The sequence below is a fragment of the Thamnophis elegans genome, chromosome 3 (assembly GCF_009769535.1).
Source record: "Thamnophis elegans isolate rThaEle1 chromosome 3, rThaEle1.pri, whole genome shotgun sequence".
In the NCBI taxonomy this organism is placed as follows: domain Eukaryota; kingdom Metazoa; phylum Chordata; class Lepidosauria; order Squamata; family Colubridae; genus Thamnophis; species Thamnophis elegans.
The window spans coordinates 30,635,825-30,647,809 of record NC_045543.1 but is presented as its reverse complement, the minus strand read 5'-3'; the positions used below and the strand labels follow the sequence as shown (position 1 = coordinate 30,647,809).

Here is an 11,985-nt window from a genome sequence, read left to right as displayed (position 1 = left end):
TATTCTGTAGGCTCCCAAGACATTTGTCTGAAACAGTTAGCAGGGATTTTAAAAACTGAATCAATAGAAATTCAACCTTTGTTGTTGTAAAGCTAGTAACGGGTAATGGGATTTAAACAAATGCTTTCTCTCTTTTAAAATCCTTTCATTTAAATATGCAACTATCTTTGTTCTAACCTGGAGATACCCCAGTGATCAAATGAAGGAAATCCTGTATAAACATATATACTGAAATTCTTGACTTATAGATCCCAGAGCTCAAGTCTGGTAAAGCTATAGACTAAAAATCAGAGGGTTGATGGAGGTTAGGGAGAAAAAAGGAAGCATCTTGTGTTCAAAGTCTGGACAAATCAGATGCAGGTGATTTTCTATCAACTACGTATTGTTCCCAATGTAATTGAAGAGACTGCTGGCATCGATTATAACTGCCTAATCCATTTCATCTGTACATTTAACTATATATATATATATATATATATATATATATATATATATATATATATATATATATACACATACATATATATATATTATATTATATTATATATATATATATTTTATATATATATATTCTTCTCCAATTTTGCTGTCTAGATTGTTGGATTTTAGAATTCATAAATCTGCATTCAAATGGCTGTTTAACCCAGTACTACCCATATTGCTTGCTCCTCCTCTGATAGCTGAACATTTGCCCACAATATAATAAGGGAAATCAGTGAGAACACTGAAGTATGATAACTCTGAATATGGCACTAGGAAACAATACTGGAGCAGATGGCATTGAGTACTAAAAACTACATTTTCTTCCTACCTCAATTCATGTTGCAGAAAATTTTGCATTGCAGAAAAGTTCAAGTTCTTTCTGTAATGCATTTTTTTTTAAAAATATCACTAATTAAGTCAGATGAAATTATGGCTTTCTTAGATAACAAGAGTTTTCTTTAAACATTCTACAATGTGCAGAGAATAACATTCAATGTAGTTATGATTGAAGATGGTTTCAGTATTTACCATAAAGATACCAATAAGGAATATTTATCTATAAATGGGAAGGTTTCTGGAATTGTAAAGTTAGGAGACATTTTGATGAGAACTTGCTTAGTGCCTTTATTTAAATATATCTAATCACAGAGAATTAAATATTTACATTTTCATTTTTGTAGGCATTTTCAGTTCTAAAAATTCATCAGAAAGATTTTTTTTCTGCAAATGACTTCTATATTCAGTCACTTATAAACTCCAAGCTTGGTTAAATGCAAAATTACTACTATATCTGATATTATCTCCTCTCAACAAAAGTGTTCTATGTTCAAATCAAACCAAACCATTTTCATTCCAATAGTTTTTTTTGCTGAACCACTAACAGGAATGATTTGAGAGAATAACAGAATTCCTCCTCAGCATCCAAAACTATGAGTATGATTTTCACTTTTATTCTTGGTTCTATTTCTATTCCTTTGCTGTTCTCAATTTAAAAAAATAGAAAAATGTCTGGCACTTAAATCTAACTTTACTGAAATTTAACATGAATTTAGAGCTTAAGTGCTTTTTGGCAGAATTATTCATGAATTTCTGCCTTAAGTCCCTTTGGAATGAATGAAAATTGAGTATCACTCTACTTTTATGCTACGTCCTTTCATTTACAATTTATCTCACACAGAGGGCTTTGCTTTAGAAGTAGCTATTGTTAAGTCTGGAATGGACTATTACAAGCTTTGTAACAAAGGAGTGTATGGTGGAAAATATGAGGCATTGGGATGGAAGACATTGGGGAAGGGAAAGAACCAAACAACAGAGGGTGGTGACAAGAGATCAAGTAAGAAAGAGGGGTTGACACAGAGAGGCAGTGGAAGCAGATAGGGAGGGAGGGAGGGACTACAAAACTCAAGTTTGGGTCCTTCTTAAAGCAAGAATGGACTATGCCAGGGAGTCCAACTCATGAAATGCTGTGGAGGTATTCAAGTAGTTTCCTAGCTGCAGACAAGCTGCTTCCAGGCAACTAGACCCTAAAGGCTCCAACAGCTAGAGATCAGCAGCAGCAACAGCAGCTCCCAGATATCCTGGGGGGAGAGAGGGGGAGACAGAGTTTTATCTACCAAGACTGTGTGAACATATACTTCAAGTTCCATGTTTGACACCTGAGGTAATCTTCACCAGATATTCTCAGTCAACCCTCACGTCGTACACATCAAGTTTCATGAACTTGTAATTTTTTTATTTTATGATGAACAAAATATCCACAAAATGAAACATGAAAATGCATAAACTCCGTAATAATATGAACATTATATGAATGGTCATAATAAATGCTGTTACCTAGTTTCAATTTAAACTGAAATTTAAAAATTTAATTTGCAAACAAATTTCAAGTCGTTAGTCACAAATACACTTTAATACACTGCTTTTACATTCCAGATTCACAGTAATTAGTAGCACAAAAGACTGTTTTAAATGTATACTTTTCCTTGATGTCAAGTGAAATTCTAAAAGGACAAGGAAACAATAACTTGAACAAAATAATTGTGTGATGAATTAAAAGGTGGGTGTGGAATGTTTACCCTGTATAGCATTTTTACAGCATGCAAATTATGCTTGATAGATCAGGATATATGCATTTCTGCTTCTTTCTTCCAAACGAAAAGGTACATGACCATGTGGTACAAAGCATCTTCTTAAAATGCAATATAAATTTACTAGCACATTTGCTTGTGCTTAATTTTAATGGGAGAGATGTATCATAATTTGTCAGCTGCATCTGAAAAATGTTACAAACAATGGTGTCACAGTAAAAGCAAAATAGGAGGCTTAATATTTTGACTGAAATGTTTCCTTATCCAGCATGAATTCTGCAAATCTCTGCTGAAGTTCTTTTTCTCTTTCCTGTTGCCGTTGAACATCTTCTTTTAGGCACTGTAAGAGCAAATGTAATAAAGTTAGCATGAAATAACCGGGAAGGAATAGGATGCTATCCTCAGTATGAAAGGAAAGGATTATAGTAAAACTTTCCTAATAAGCCACACAGAAAAGTTTTTACTTTCAATAGAAAGTGAGAGAAATTTGTAGTTCAGCATTTCTATGTAAAGAGAGCTAATTTTTAAGATGTTATAAAATGTTCAAAAAAATAGGAAGAATAAAATGACACGCACAGGCAAATCTAAAAGGAAATCTAAATATAATGATTATGATATGCAAATTTTAAAAAATGATTTTACGAGTACTGCGTTACTTAGTTTATTTCTTTTACCGCTGTCATTCTTTTTAGATATGGCCTGTGGATTAACACTCCACAATTTTACCTCCAGTCGCCTTGGGATAGCTGCATCTTCATGCTTCTTTAATTCTTCAAATGTGCACAGTTCAAGATGAGCTTGTTCAATTTGATCCCACAAGTCATTTAATTGCTTTATGAGTCCCATGGCTCGAGACTGATAACCACCAAGCAATATCTTTAGCTTTTTTTCCATCTTGGCAGCTCTCTTAGCTTCAGTAGTCATGTGACCTCGATTAATCTGTTGACAAATGCAATCAAGAATGTGGCATGATTATCTAATCATTACATTTCACACACACACACACACACCTGAGCTGTAAAAGAAGGGATGTTATATCTTACATTTATCTTCTTCCCTGAGATCCTACGCACAGATTTTATATAGGAGAATTTTAAGTGGTTACATATGTAACGTATCTTTGGAAATCAACCCTTCCACACTGTGGAAATGTGGGATTCTGGAAGCATGAAATAAGAGAACAGAACAGACAGGGAAGTCCAAGTTTAAAAAAGAAAATACAAAAGACACTGGATGGTAGCAAAGCTAAAGATAGCAAAGCTAAAGATATTAGTAACATTAAAGATAAGTCATAAAGATAATAAATTTATCCATGTGGAATTAATGTATTTGTCTTTTTTCACGCACATTCTTGAGAAAATTCTGGGGCAAACACAACACTACAGTATAGTTGAAAAATCTGATAGGATCCAGTGTTTTATATATAGCCTATACCTATGTTCTATCTGGATGAATTTTGAACAGTCTTTTCATGAAGCCAAATAAAGGTTCTAAAAACCATTTCATGACCTAAAGGATTGATTCAAGATGAATCCTGGAATTTTAAAATCATGAACTTTTACAGACTGAAATAAATGTTAGTACTTAAGGATGTTGGCTACAGTCTAAAAAGGCAATTCTCCCAAAATAACTGTTGACTCCCACTCATCATCATATCATAGTACAAACGTTGATGGGAAATTAAAAATGATAGGTACCATGTTAAAAAGCCATTTCTTAAACAAATGGAAATCTTTTTGGTCAATTCCTATTGCAACTCTAACAAGCATATTCTAAAAGAGAGCTTGTTTTTTCCCTCTAGAATCCTCCCTAAACAAGCAAGCATCAGAACCCCGATTCATTTGCAAAGCTGAACACTTAGTTGCTTCTATCAGGAAAAGGAATCAAGTAGAAGCACCTGGCATCATTTCTGATAAACCACAATGATAAAGAAGCTATGTGTTTAATTGAGAGAGACTGCCGTTTATTATTGACATTAAAAGCCAGCATGCTGCCAGCCTGCTGCGTTTAAAAAAACCTCCTTAATTTTAACTGTAAACTGCTGTTAGAATGTGGGATATAAATGTAGCAAGTTCAATAATAAAATTTAAAAAAATGGAAAACAGGTGAAAATTCATATTGATAGTCACAAATCAATGGATTGTGAAAGTAAAGGCAAATATAATGAAATGAATAGAATAGAGAAGCATAGTATTAGATACGTTCATACATAAACCATGGTGACACAGTGGTTAGAGTGCAGCACAGCAGGCTGCTTCTGCTGCCTGCTAGCTGCCTGCAATTTGGCAGTTCAAACTCCCCAGGCTCAAGGTTAACTCAGCCTTCCATCCTTCCGAGTGGGTAAAATGAGGACCCAGATTATTGGAGGCAATATAGTGACTTTGTAAACCGCTTAGAGAGGGCTGTAAAGCACTGTAAAGCGGTATATGTCTAAATGTTATTGCTATTGATCAGTATCTATATTCAAAGTGAGTCTAAATAGAATACAAAGTTAATTATGTTCAGCAACACTACTTCATTTTCTCTCTTCCTGAATATTATTTGAAACTTTTAACTGGTAGAGTTTCAGATGCATCTTGACATTGCAAATTAGGGGCCCATGACAGATTAAAAAAAACAAACACCACCATCATTTGCTCAAATTCTGTGCCGAGGTTTTGCACTAAATTACTACTCTTTTTGTTCTGTAAAGCCTGAATTTTATGCTACCCACTTGGGGAAGGTATAGAACATCCCAAAAACAAACATGGTCCCAACTCTTCAAAACCTATGTGAAGATTAATATCAGCACACAACTATTTACTTTTGCCACAAGGTGTGACAGAACTGCCTCTTATCAGGGCCTACTTGACAATAACAATGAAACAGAAATAAAAAGACAGTAAGTGAAAAGAGATGAATGTACTTTAAAAATAATGCCCATTGAAAAAGAGAATTTGACATGGATTCTGGCAAAGACAGTGCAGACTGAAATGAAGCAACCAAAAGAAAAACCAACAGGACCTTGGAGGGAATGAAACATGCTAAAAGTAAAGAATTAAATTGAGAGACTGATTCATGGGAGAATGCAGTACTTAGGAATGCATTCCAATCAGGGATAGGGAGAAAAAACACTATATTCACTGCAGTTAACCAGTCAGGATTCCTTTATTAGGACACTAAATTGTACATCATCTTTTTAGGAGTTTAAATCTATATTGGGCATGTGACTCAAAGGAAAATAACTTTGGGTAATGTAGAGAAATTCCAGTCTTAAAAAAAATGATGAGGAACTTGATTAGCAACACTGGTCGGGGGGAAGGGGTTGCCCATATTTCATGTAAATATAGTAACAAAACAGCATATGCCAGAAGAATGGATTTATACTCTTTCTCCAACCTTTGCAGCAGATGGAAAGGAAGGACAATCACAGAAAATTGGCTTCTTCCTTCCCAGCTGCATACATATACACACATATATACATACATACATACTATATATTATTATATATTACATTATATTACATTACATTATATTAGAGCATGAAGTCCTACACTGATATCCCACAAAATAGGTTTTAGTAGATTTCAGCAAAAAATATTTTCGAACAATTTGAAATAAACAAATTCATGTATCTCTGTGTGTGTGTGTGTACACACACACAAACACACACTTAGGAGGTCATAATCTATACACTTATGTAAAATCAGAGAACTCATCTTACTTGTATATATACTTTAATAAAATGATACAATAAATAATTCAGTTTGTGTGATATTATTTGTTGAAAGCAGAATACTAAGAGGCATGTAGGCGAATCAAAAAAAGATTTAAAGATCATTCTCTAAATTCTAGACAAGACTAACGAACAATGCACATGAAGACATGTGAAGACAATAGCTTTAAAAAAATAAAATACTTCATTTGTAGCCTGGTTTTAGATTGCAATCCAATATGTGTGTCTGTGTATTAAGAAATAAACTTTATTGAATTTGATGTTTTCTTTCAAGTAAATGTCAACAAATTGGGAGCCGTAACCTACATGGTCACAAATCTGAGTGAAATATTTAATATTCATATTTAAGACACCACATAATTTTCATTTGGTGAAAAAAATATGCTGGAATATTAAAGAAAGCAGTTCATCTTCCACATTATATGACCATGTAATGGAAGACACTGAAGAGCAATAGTGCACTCTGCTGGATTATATGTATGTACTATATATTGCAAGTTCTTTGAAAAATGAACAGAGCTATTTTCACCTTTTACCAGGCATTTGTGTTAATTTCAGCTATATCTTCCACATAGAATATACTTCAATGCAATATTCATAAATAAACAATTTATATCTGTCACCCCTAAATCGCTTGATCCACACATATTCATTTAGATGACACAAATATTAATTTTAGGCAAATGTAGTTACATAAAAGAAAGTCACAGATAATCTATCATACAATAGCACTGCTACACATTTGCAAACCTTTTGCAAATTTGCAAAATTGTTAGAATTGAGTATAGTTTTGGATGATCACAACAACATCCATTTAAAATCTTAACTCTCCAGGTCATAAGCACAGAAGCTTGAGTACTTTATATAAGACCTTATGTATCATGAGGTCAATCAATTGTCTTTGAAACTTGAGAGAAACATCCATTATCATGACAGACTAGCAAAAAACAGTGCCCCTGGTTTAAACGTAACATTAATATTATTGATGATTTAACTCTAATTCAGAGGCTAATGTTTTCCTCAACTATCCAACTTTGTGGAATCCCATTCAATAATCATGTCTAGGCTTTAAGGTTATTAAATGCAAAGGAATTTGTTCAGTGCGAAGGTGAGATTTTTTGCAAATCAACCAGACATGATAAAGTGTCTATATTTTTCACATTTCCACATCCAATGTAAATTTGAAGCACCTTTATACATTCTAAATAATTTTTGGGTTCATGTACCAATAGTGAGTTAACTGTCTCTAGCACAAGAATATTAGCTAAACTAACCCTTGTGCTGGCATTCAGAAATGTCATCCTATGAGCAAAAGAATAGTGATAAATTGTCATTCCACTGGAGAACATTTAAAACGCATCTTATTCATTTTCCCCCTGACTAATATATAAGCTGAAAGGATTTTAGATAAAACTATAAGGTATTTGGTTGCTATGCTATACTATACTATACATACTATACTATACGTTTTGCTTTTTAATTTTATACTCTCTCTCTCTCTTCACACAACCTCCCTTTTCTCTCTCTCAGTAACAGTGCAGAAAAAGTTTACCATTGCCTTCATCCAGGATCTAAATTATACATATTTTAACTAATAAAAATTGCCACAGAATCAGGACAAAAAAGATCATACTAACCTCTAATCTCTTTTCAAGTGACTCAATCCTGTCCTTTTTACTGGCCAAATTGGCTCGTGTGTAGCGACTCTGCCCAGGAAGGAACAGTACCTGGCTGTAACATTCTTCCCACACCTGATTATAAGCTTCACTTGAAAGCTCTCCATGGCTCATTCCTTGCTTCACAACTTCCATCTCCTGGGACAGAAAGTCTTCAGCCTGTTCAGAATAAAAAAGTTGTAGTAAACTTTTTGCTGCACTTCATCTATGCTGAGATCAACTTCCTCACAGAGTGGGGGGAAATAGGAGATTGCCATGGCCATCACCTTGACCTCCTGAAAGAAATGGTAGGATTTAAATCTAATTAAGTATATACATACAAAGAAAGTTTATAGGGCCATTTTTGCTATATGAAGAACATTCCGGTAATCCTCAACCTATGTCCACAATTGAGCCCAGAATTTGTTAAGTGACTTTTGCCCTGTTTTACAACTTTTCTCACATTGTTAAGTCACTGCAGTTCTTAAATTAGTAATATGGTTGTTAAGTGACTCTGATTTCTCCATTGACTTTGGTTGTTCAAAGGTTGCAAAAAGGGATCACATGACTCATGGACACTGCAATTGTCATAAGTTGTCAAGCATCCTAATGTAAATCACATGACTGTGGGAAGCTGCAATGGTCATAAATGTGAAAAATGGTCATAAGTCACATTTTTCAGTGCTGTTGTAACTTCAGTCACTAAATGAACTGTTGTAAGTTAAACAGGCCAATTACATGGTGAATAAATTTAAAAATAAAATTCATTCCCCTTTCAAGTTTCCTGTCCTTAACATTTTGGAATCAATTTTCAGTGGTAACAGATCTAATCACTACTGAAAATTGATTTTATACAGTTCTATACATTTTGGCATCATAGATCAACATGAGCAGTGTCAGGATCTAGTTGGATGTACAAAAAGAACCAATGAGAGATGGTCTCACTGTATTCACATTATGGGATTATAAAGTCATGAAACTGACACCTGGATTTATTAGGCCTAACTGGGGTTCTGCTTAACTTAGCTTAGATAAAAATCTGAAAGAATGTTTTAGAGAAAGACTTTATCTGAGATAACCAGAAAAATTGATCTGAAAAACTGAAATACAAGCTTTAATTTCCTTCCTTTCTTCATTATTTTCCCCTCAAACCAGGCACTCAATTCCAGCACCAAATAAAAATCTAAGCACCTTAAGCTGCTTATTTATAATGAGCCATATCAAATATGTTGTATTAATAAAATGGTTAGAAAGACACTTGAAATATTAAGAAATCCAAATGACCAAGTGGCAACTTCTTAATATAAGCTAGGTATATAATGAATTTTTGGTACAAGTTCTAAACATTCTCAGAAAAATATTTTACATCAGAAATGTGAAATAGGACTAATTTAAAAATTTTGCTCCAGTCCCTTAGTTCAATACATGTCCCAGGGAGAATAAGAAGGAGAAGTTGCAAAACGAGAAGACAACAGTTGGGGTTAAGTGAAATGTAATTTCTGCTAATTCTGGCTACTTCATGCCATTCCTCTTTGGATAAGGTGCAGGAGAGATGAAAAAAGCTGGGAGTTCCAGCTGGGTTATGTGCAAGCATAATTTTATCAACTAGTACAAGCTCAAGTCCTCATATTTTAGAGAACATAAATATAGACCTATATAAAGGTGGTCCAACTGGAAGTTTTTGATATTCCATTCCCCAATTTAGACAAAGTATGAGGTAGCTGAAACAAAAACTACATTGGGAGAAAGAGTTGGCATAGGGAAAGTTGAAGGTTTCTGAGGAGACAAACCTTTGCTCAAGACCCTGTGGATCAGATGTTTAGATGAATTAGACCTGCGAACTGTAGGTTATCCATCCTAAATTTTGCGTATCTGGTAGTTGCTGAAGTACACTGCTGTACTAGAAAGCAGAATATCAGGAGAATCTTCAGACAGACTCACATACCTAACACCACAGTGTACCCCGATAACCTGCTAATCAACTGTTTGGTTGCAGCAGTAGATTAATAAATTGTCTTTTCTAGCACAGCTGGTAAGGCCATACTTTTAAACACAAATATGCATATTCAGCCCTAAACTCATCCTGGTACCAAAACAATTGCTCAACCCCTTCTTTATATATGTTCTCAACTTGAAAGAATGAGGCAAACTTTTCTTGTGAAATACAGTTATGGTAAGCAGACAAAACAGGGACCAAAATGATACCAATAAATATTATGTGACCTTCTTCAGCTCTTCTTTTGAAAACTTTTCATACGGATTGTGTTCAAGATATGCTATATGTTCTGTGCTACTGCTTCCCAGTCCTGGAACTTTCGTCTTCTTGCTGCCGGGAACCTCCCCATAAGGATGATGCACAAGATCAAAGTGAAGCATAGTGATCATCTCTTTCTTAATCAGTTCTTCACTCTTCTGTAAATCGGTTAGAGGTGGCTCTACATTTAAAGGTCTCAGAATTGTTTCATTTACCTACAACAAAGCAATAAAAAATCATTCACATTGTCACTTAGGAGCAATCTCTTATAATCTAAATTCCACTTTTATTAGATTCATGTACTCTGCAACTGGAGCACAGATAGGAACATTTTAAGCTTACAAAAAATTAGAAATATTTTACTGTTTTTTTTTAATTAATCAATTAAAACTACAGCAATGGGTTTTCTGAAAGGGATGCTTTAAAAAGTAAGGATGATCCCAGTGCGACCTTTCTCCACCTCAGACCTCTGACTAACTCCTATATCACAGCTTTGCAAGATCTATTCTTTTACCTTCTTATGGAGATAGGTACATATTTATTAGAGTTAGGAATAACTTACTTCAGAAGGTCTTGGTAGATCTTTCTGAATAGCTTTGTGCATTCGCTTTAAAGCCTTTAGACGCTCCATTTCCCGAATGGTCTGGAAAAAGATTTCAACAATTAGGGTGAGTTTTTGCAAGACTTCTCAGCAACACAGAACACAGGGAAAAGCCAACAAAATCTGTTAGAGAAAACTGTCCTAAACCAAATATAGAGCAGAGAAATGTAGTGCTGCAAAGAATTTTTTTTAAAAAAGAAATCTCATTCCACAATACACAATTTTTTCCAGACTTAAAAAAAAATACCCTGTGTTATTTTCAATTCAAAGCAGCAAATATACTTCCTCCTTCTCCTATTTTCCCCAAACAACAACCCTGTGATGTGAGTTGGGCTAAGAGAGTGTCCATGCTGATTTTTCATGCCTAAAGTAGGATTACGATTCTTAGCCTCCTGGTTTCTAGGCTAGCAAATAAAAGCTACTATATTATAGGAAATCTACATTGCCAAATTGCAACTGACAGGACACAGAAGAAGAAACAACCTCACTACCCATACTGTCTGGCTATATACACAATAGTTAGTATAAGTCTCTGTATTGTCCTAATCCCAAAATTATGGTGCAGAAAGTCAATAACTGAACAGTTTCCCATTCTAAAATGAATATATCTCCGAATATATCTTTTTTTAACTGCCTTTCTGTGAACCATCAATTTAGCAGTTGTTTTTCACTGATAATGAAGAAGTAGATAGGTGGTTTACATAACTGTCTCCTAAATATTTATTGGTTTAGGAAGTGATCATTATCTTAGTCAGTTACTTACCCATGATTTACTGGAAAATTTCCTGGGATTGTATAATACAGTGAGTCAAAGTCTAACCACAATTCATGTAGCGTGCAAGGTTAAGATGTAGTTAGGTATAAGCTTTCAAATAACGCCAGAGAGATGCCTGAACATAGGCCAAGACTCTTAATTTAAAAATTATCTTCAACCACTGGATAAGAACTCAAATGATCCATTTATACCTAACGACTGAAGAACTACAAAGCTCAACCTGCATGTTCTTTTAACACAATCAGAAGTCGGCTGGATCTTGCCTGTTCAATGCTTTTTGAAGGATCCTCTTCCTAATTCCATTCTTATGTTTCCATGCCCCAGGCAGAGATCTGATACTCTGATCTCTAATATTTTTAATTGTATTTTTTGCAATTTATCATTTTAACAGAGTTTGAACTTATTTATCGCTAGC

The 11,985-nt window shown here is 34.3% G+C and overlaps 1 protein-coding gene across 1 annotated transcript in view; it reads right to left on the bottom strand.

The window, feature by feature from the left end:
- Positions 1-1,465: 1,465 nt before the first annotated feature.
- CDC5L (cell division cycle 5 like) overlaps positions 1,466-11,985 on the bottom strand; it is a 28,955-nt gene continuing 18,435 nt past the window's right edge. The window contains exons 12-16 of the mRNA XM_032213151.1: positions 10,757-10,837; positions 10,164-10,409; positions 7,923-8,120; positions 3,297-3,509; positions 1,466-2,910 (exon numbers count right to left, since the gene is read on the bottom strand). Of these exons, the coding sequence (XP_032069042.1) occupies positions 2,806-2,910; positions 3,297-3,509; positions 7,923-8,120; positions 10,164-10,409; positions 10,757-10,837 (843 nt within the window). The 3' untranslated portion in view covers positions 1,466-2,805. The remainder of the gene's footprint in view (positions 2,911-3,296; positions 3,510-7,922; positions 8,121-10,163; positions 10,410-10,756; positions 10,838-11,985) is intronic.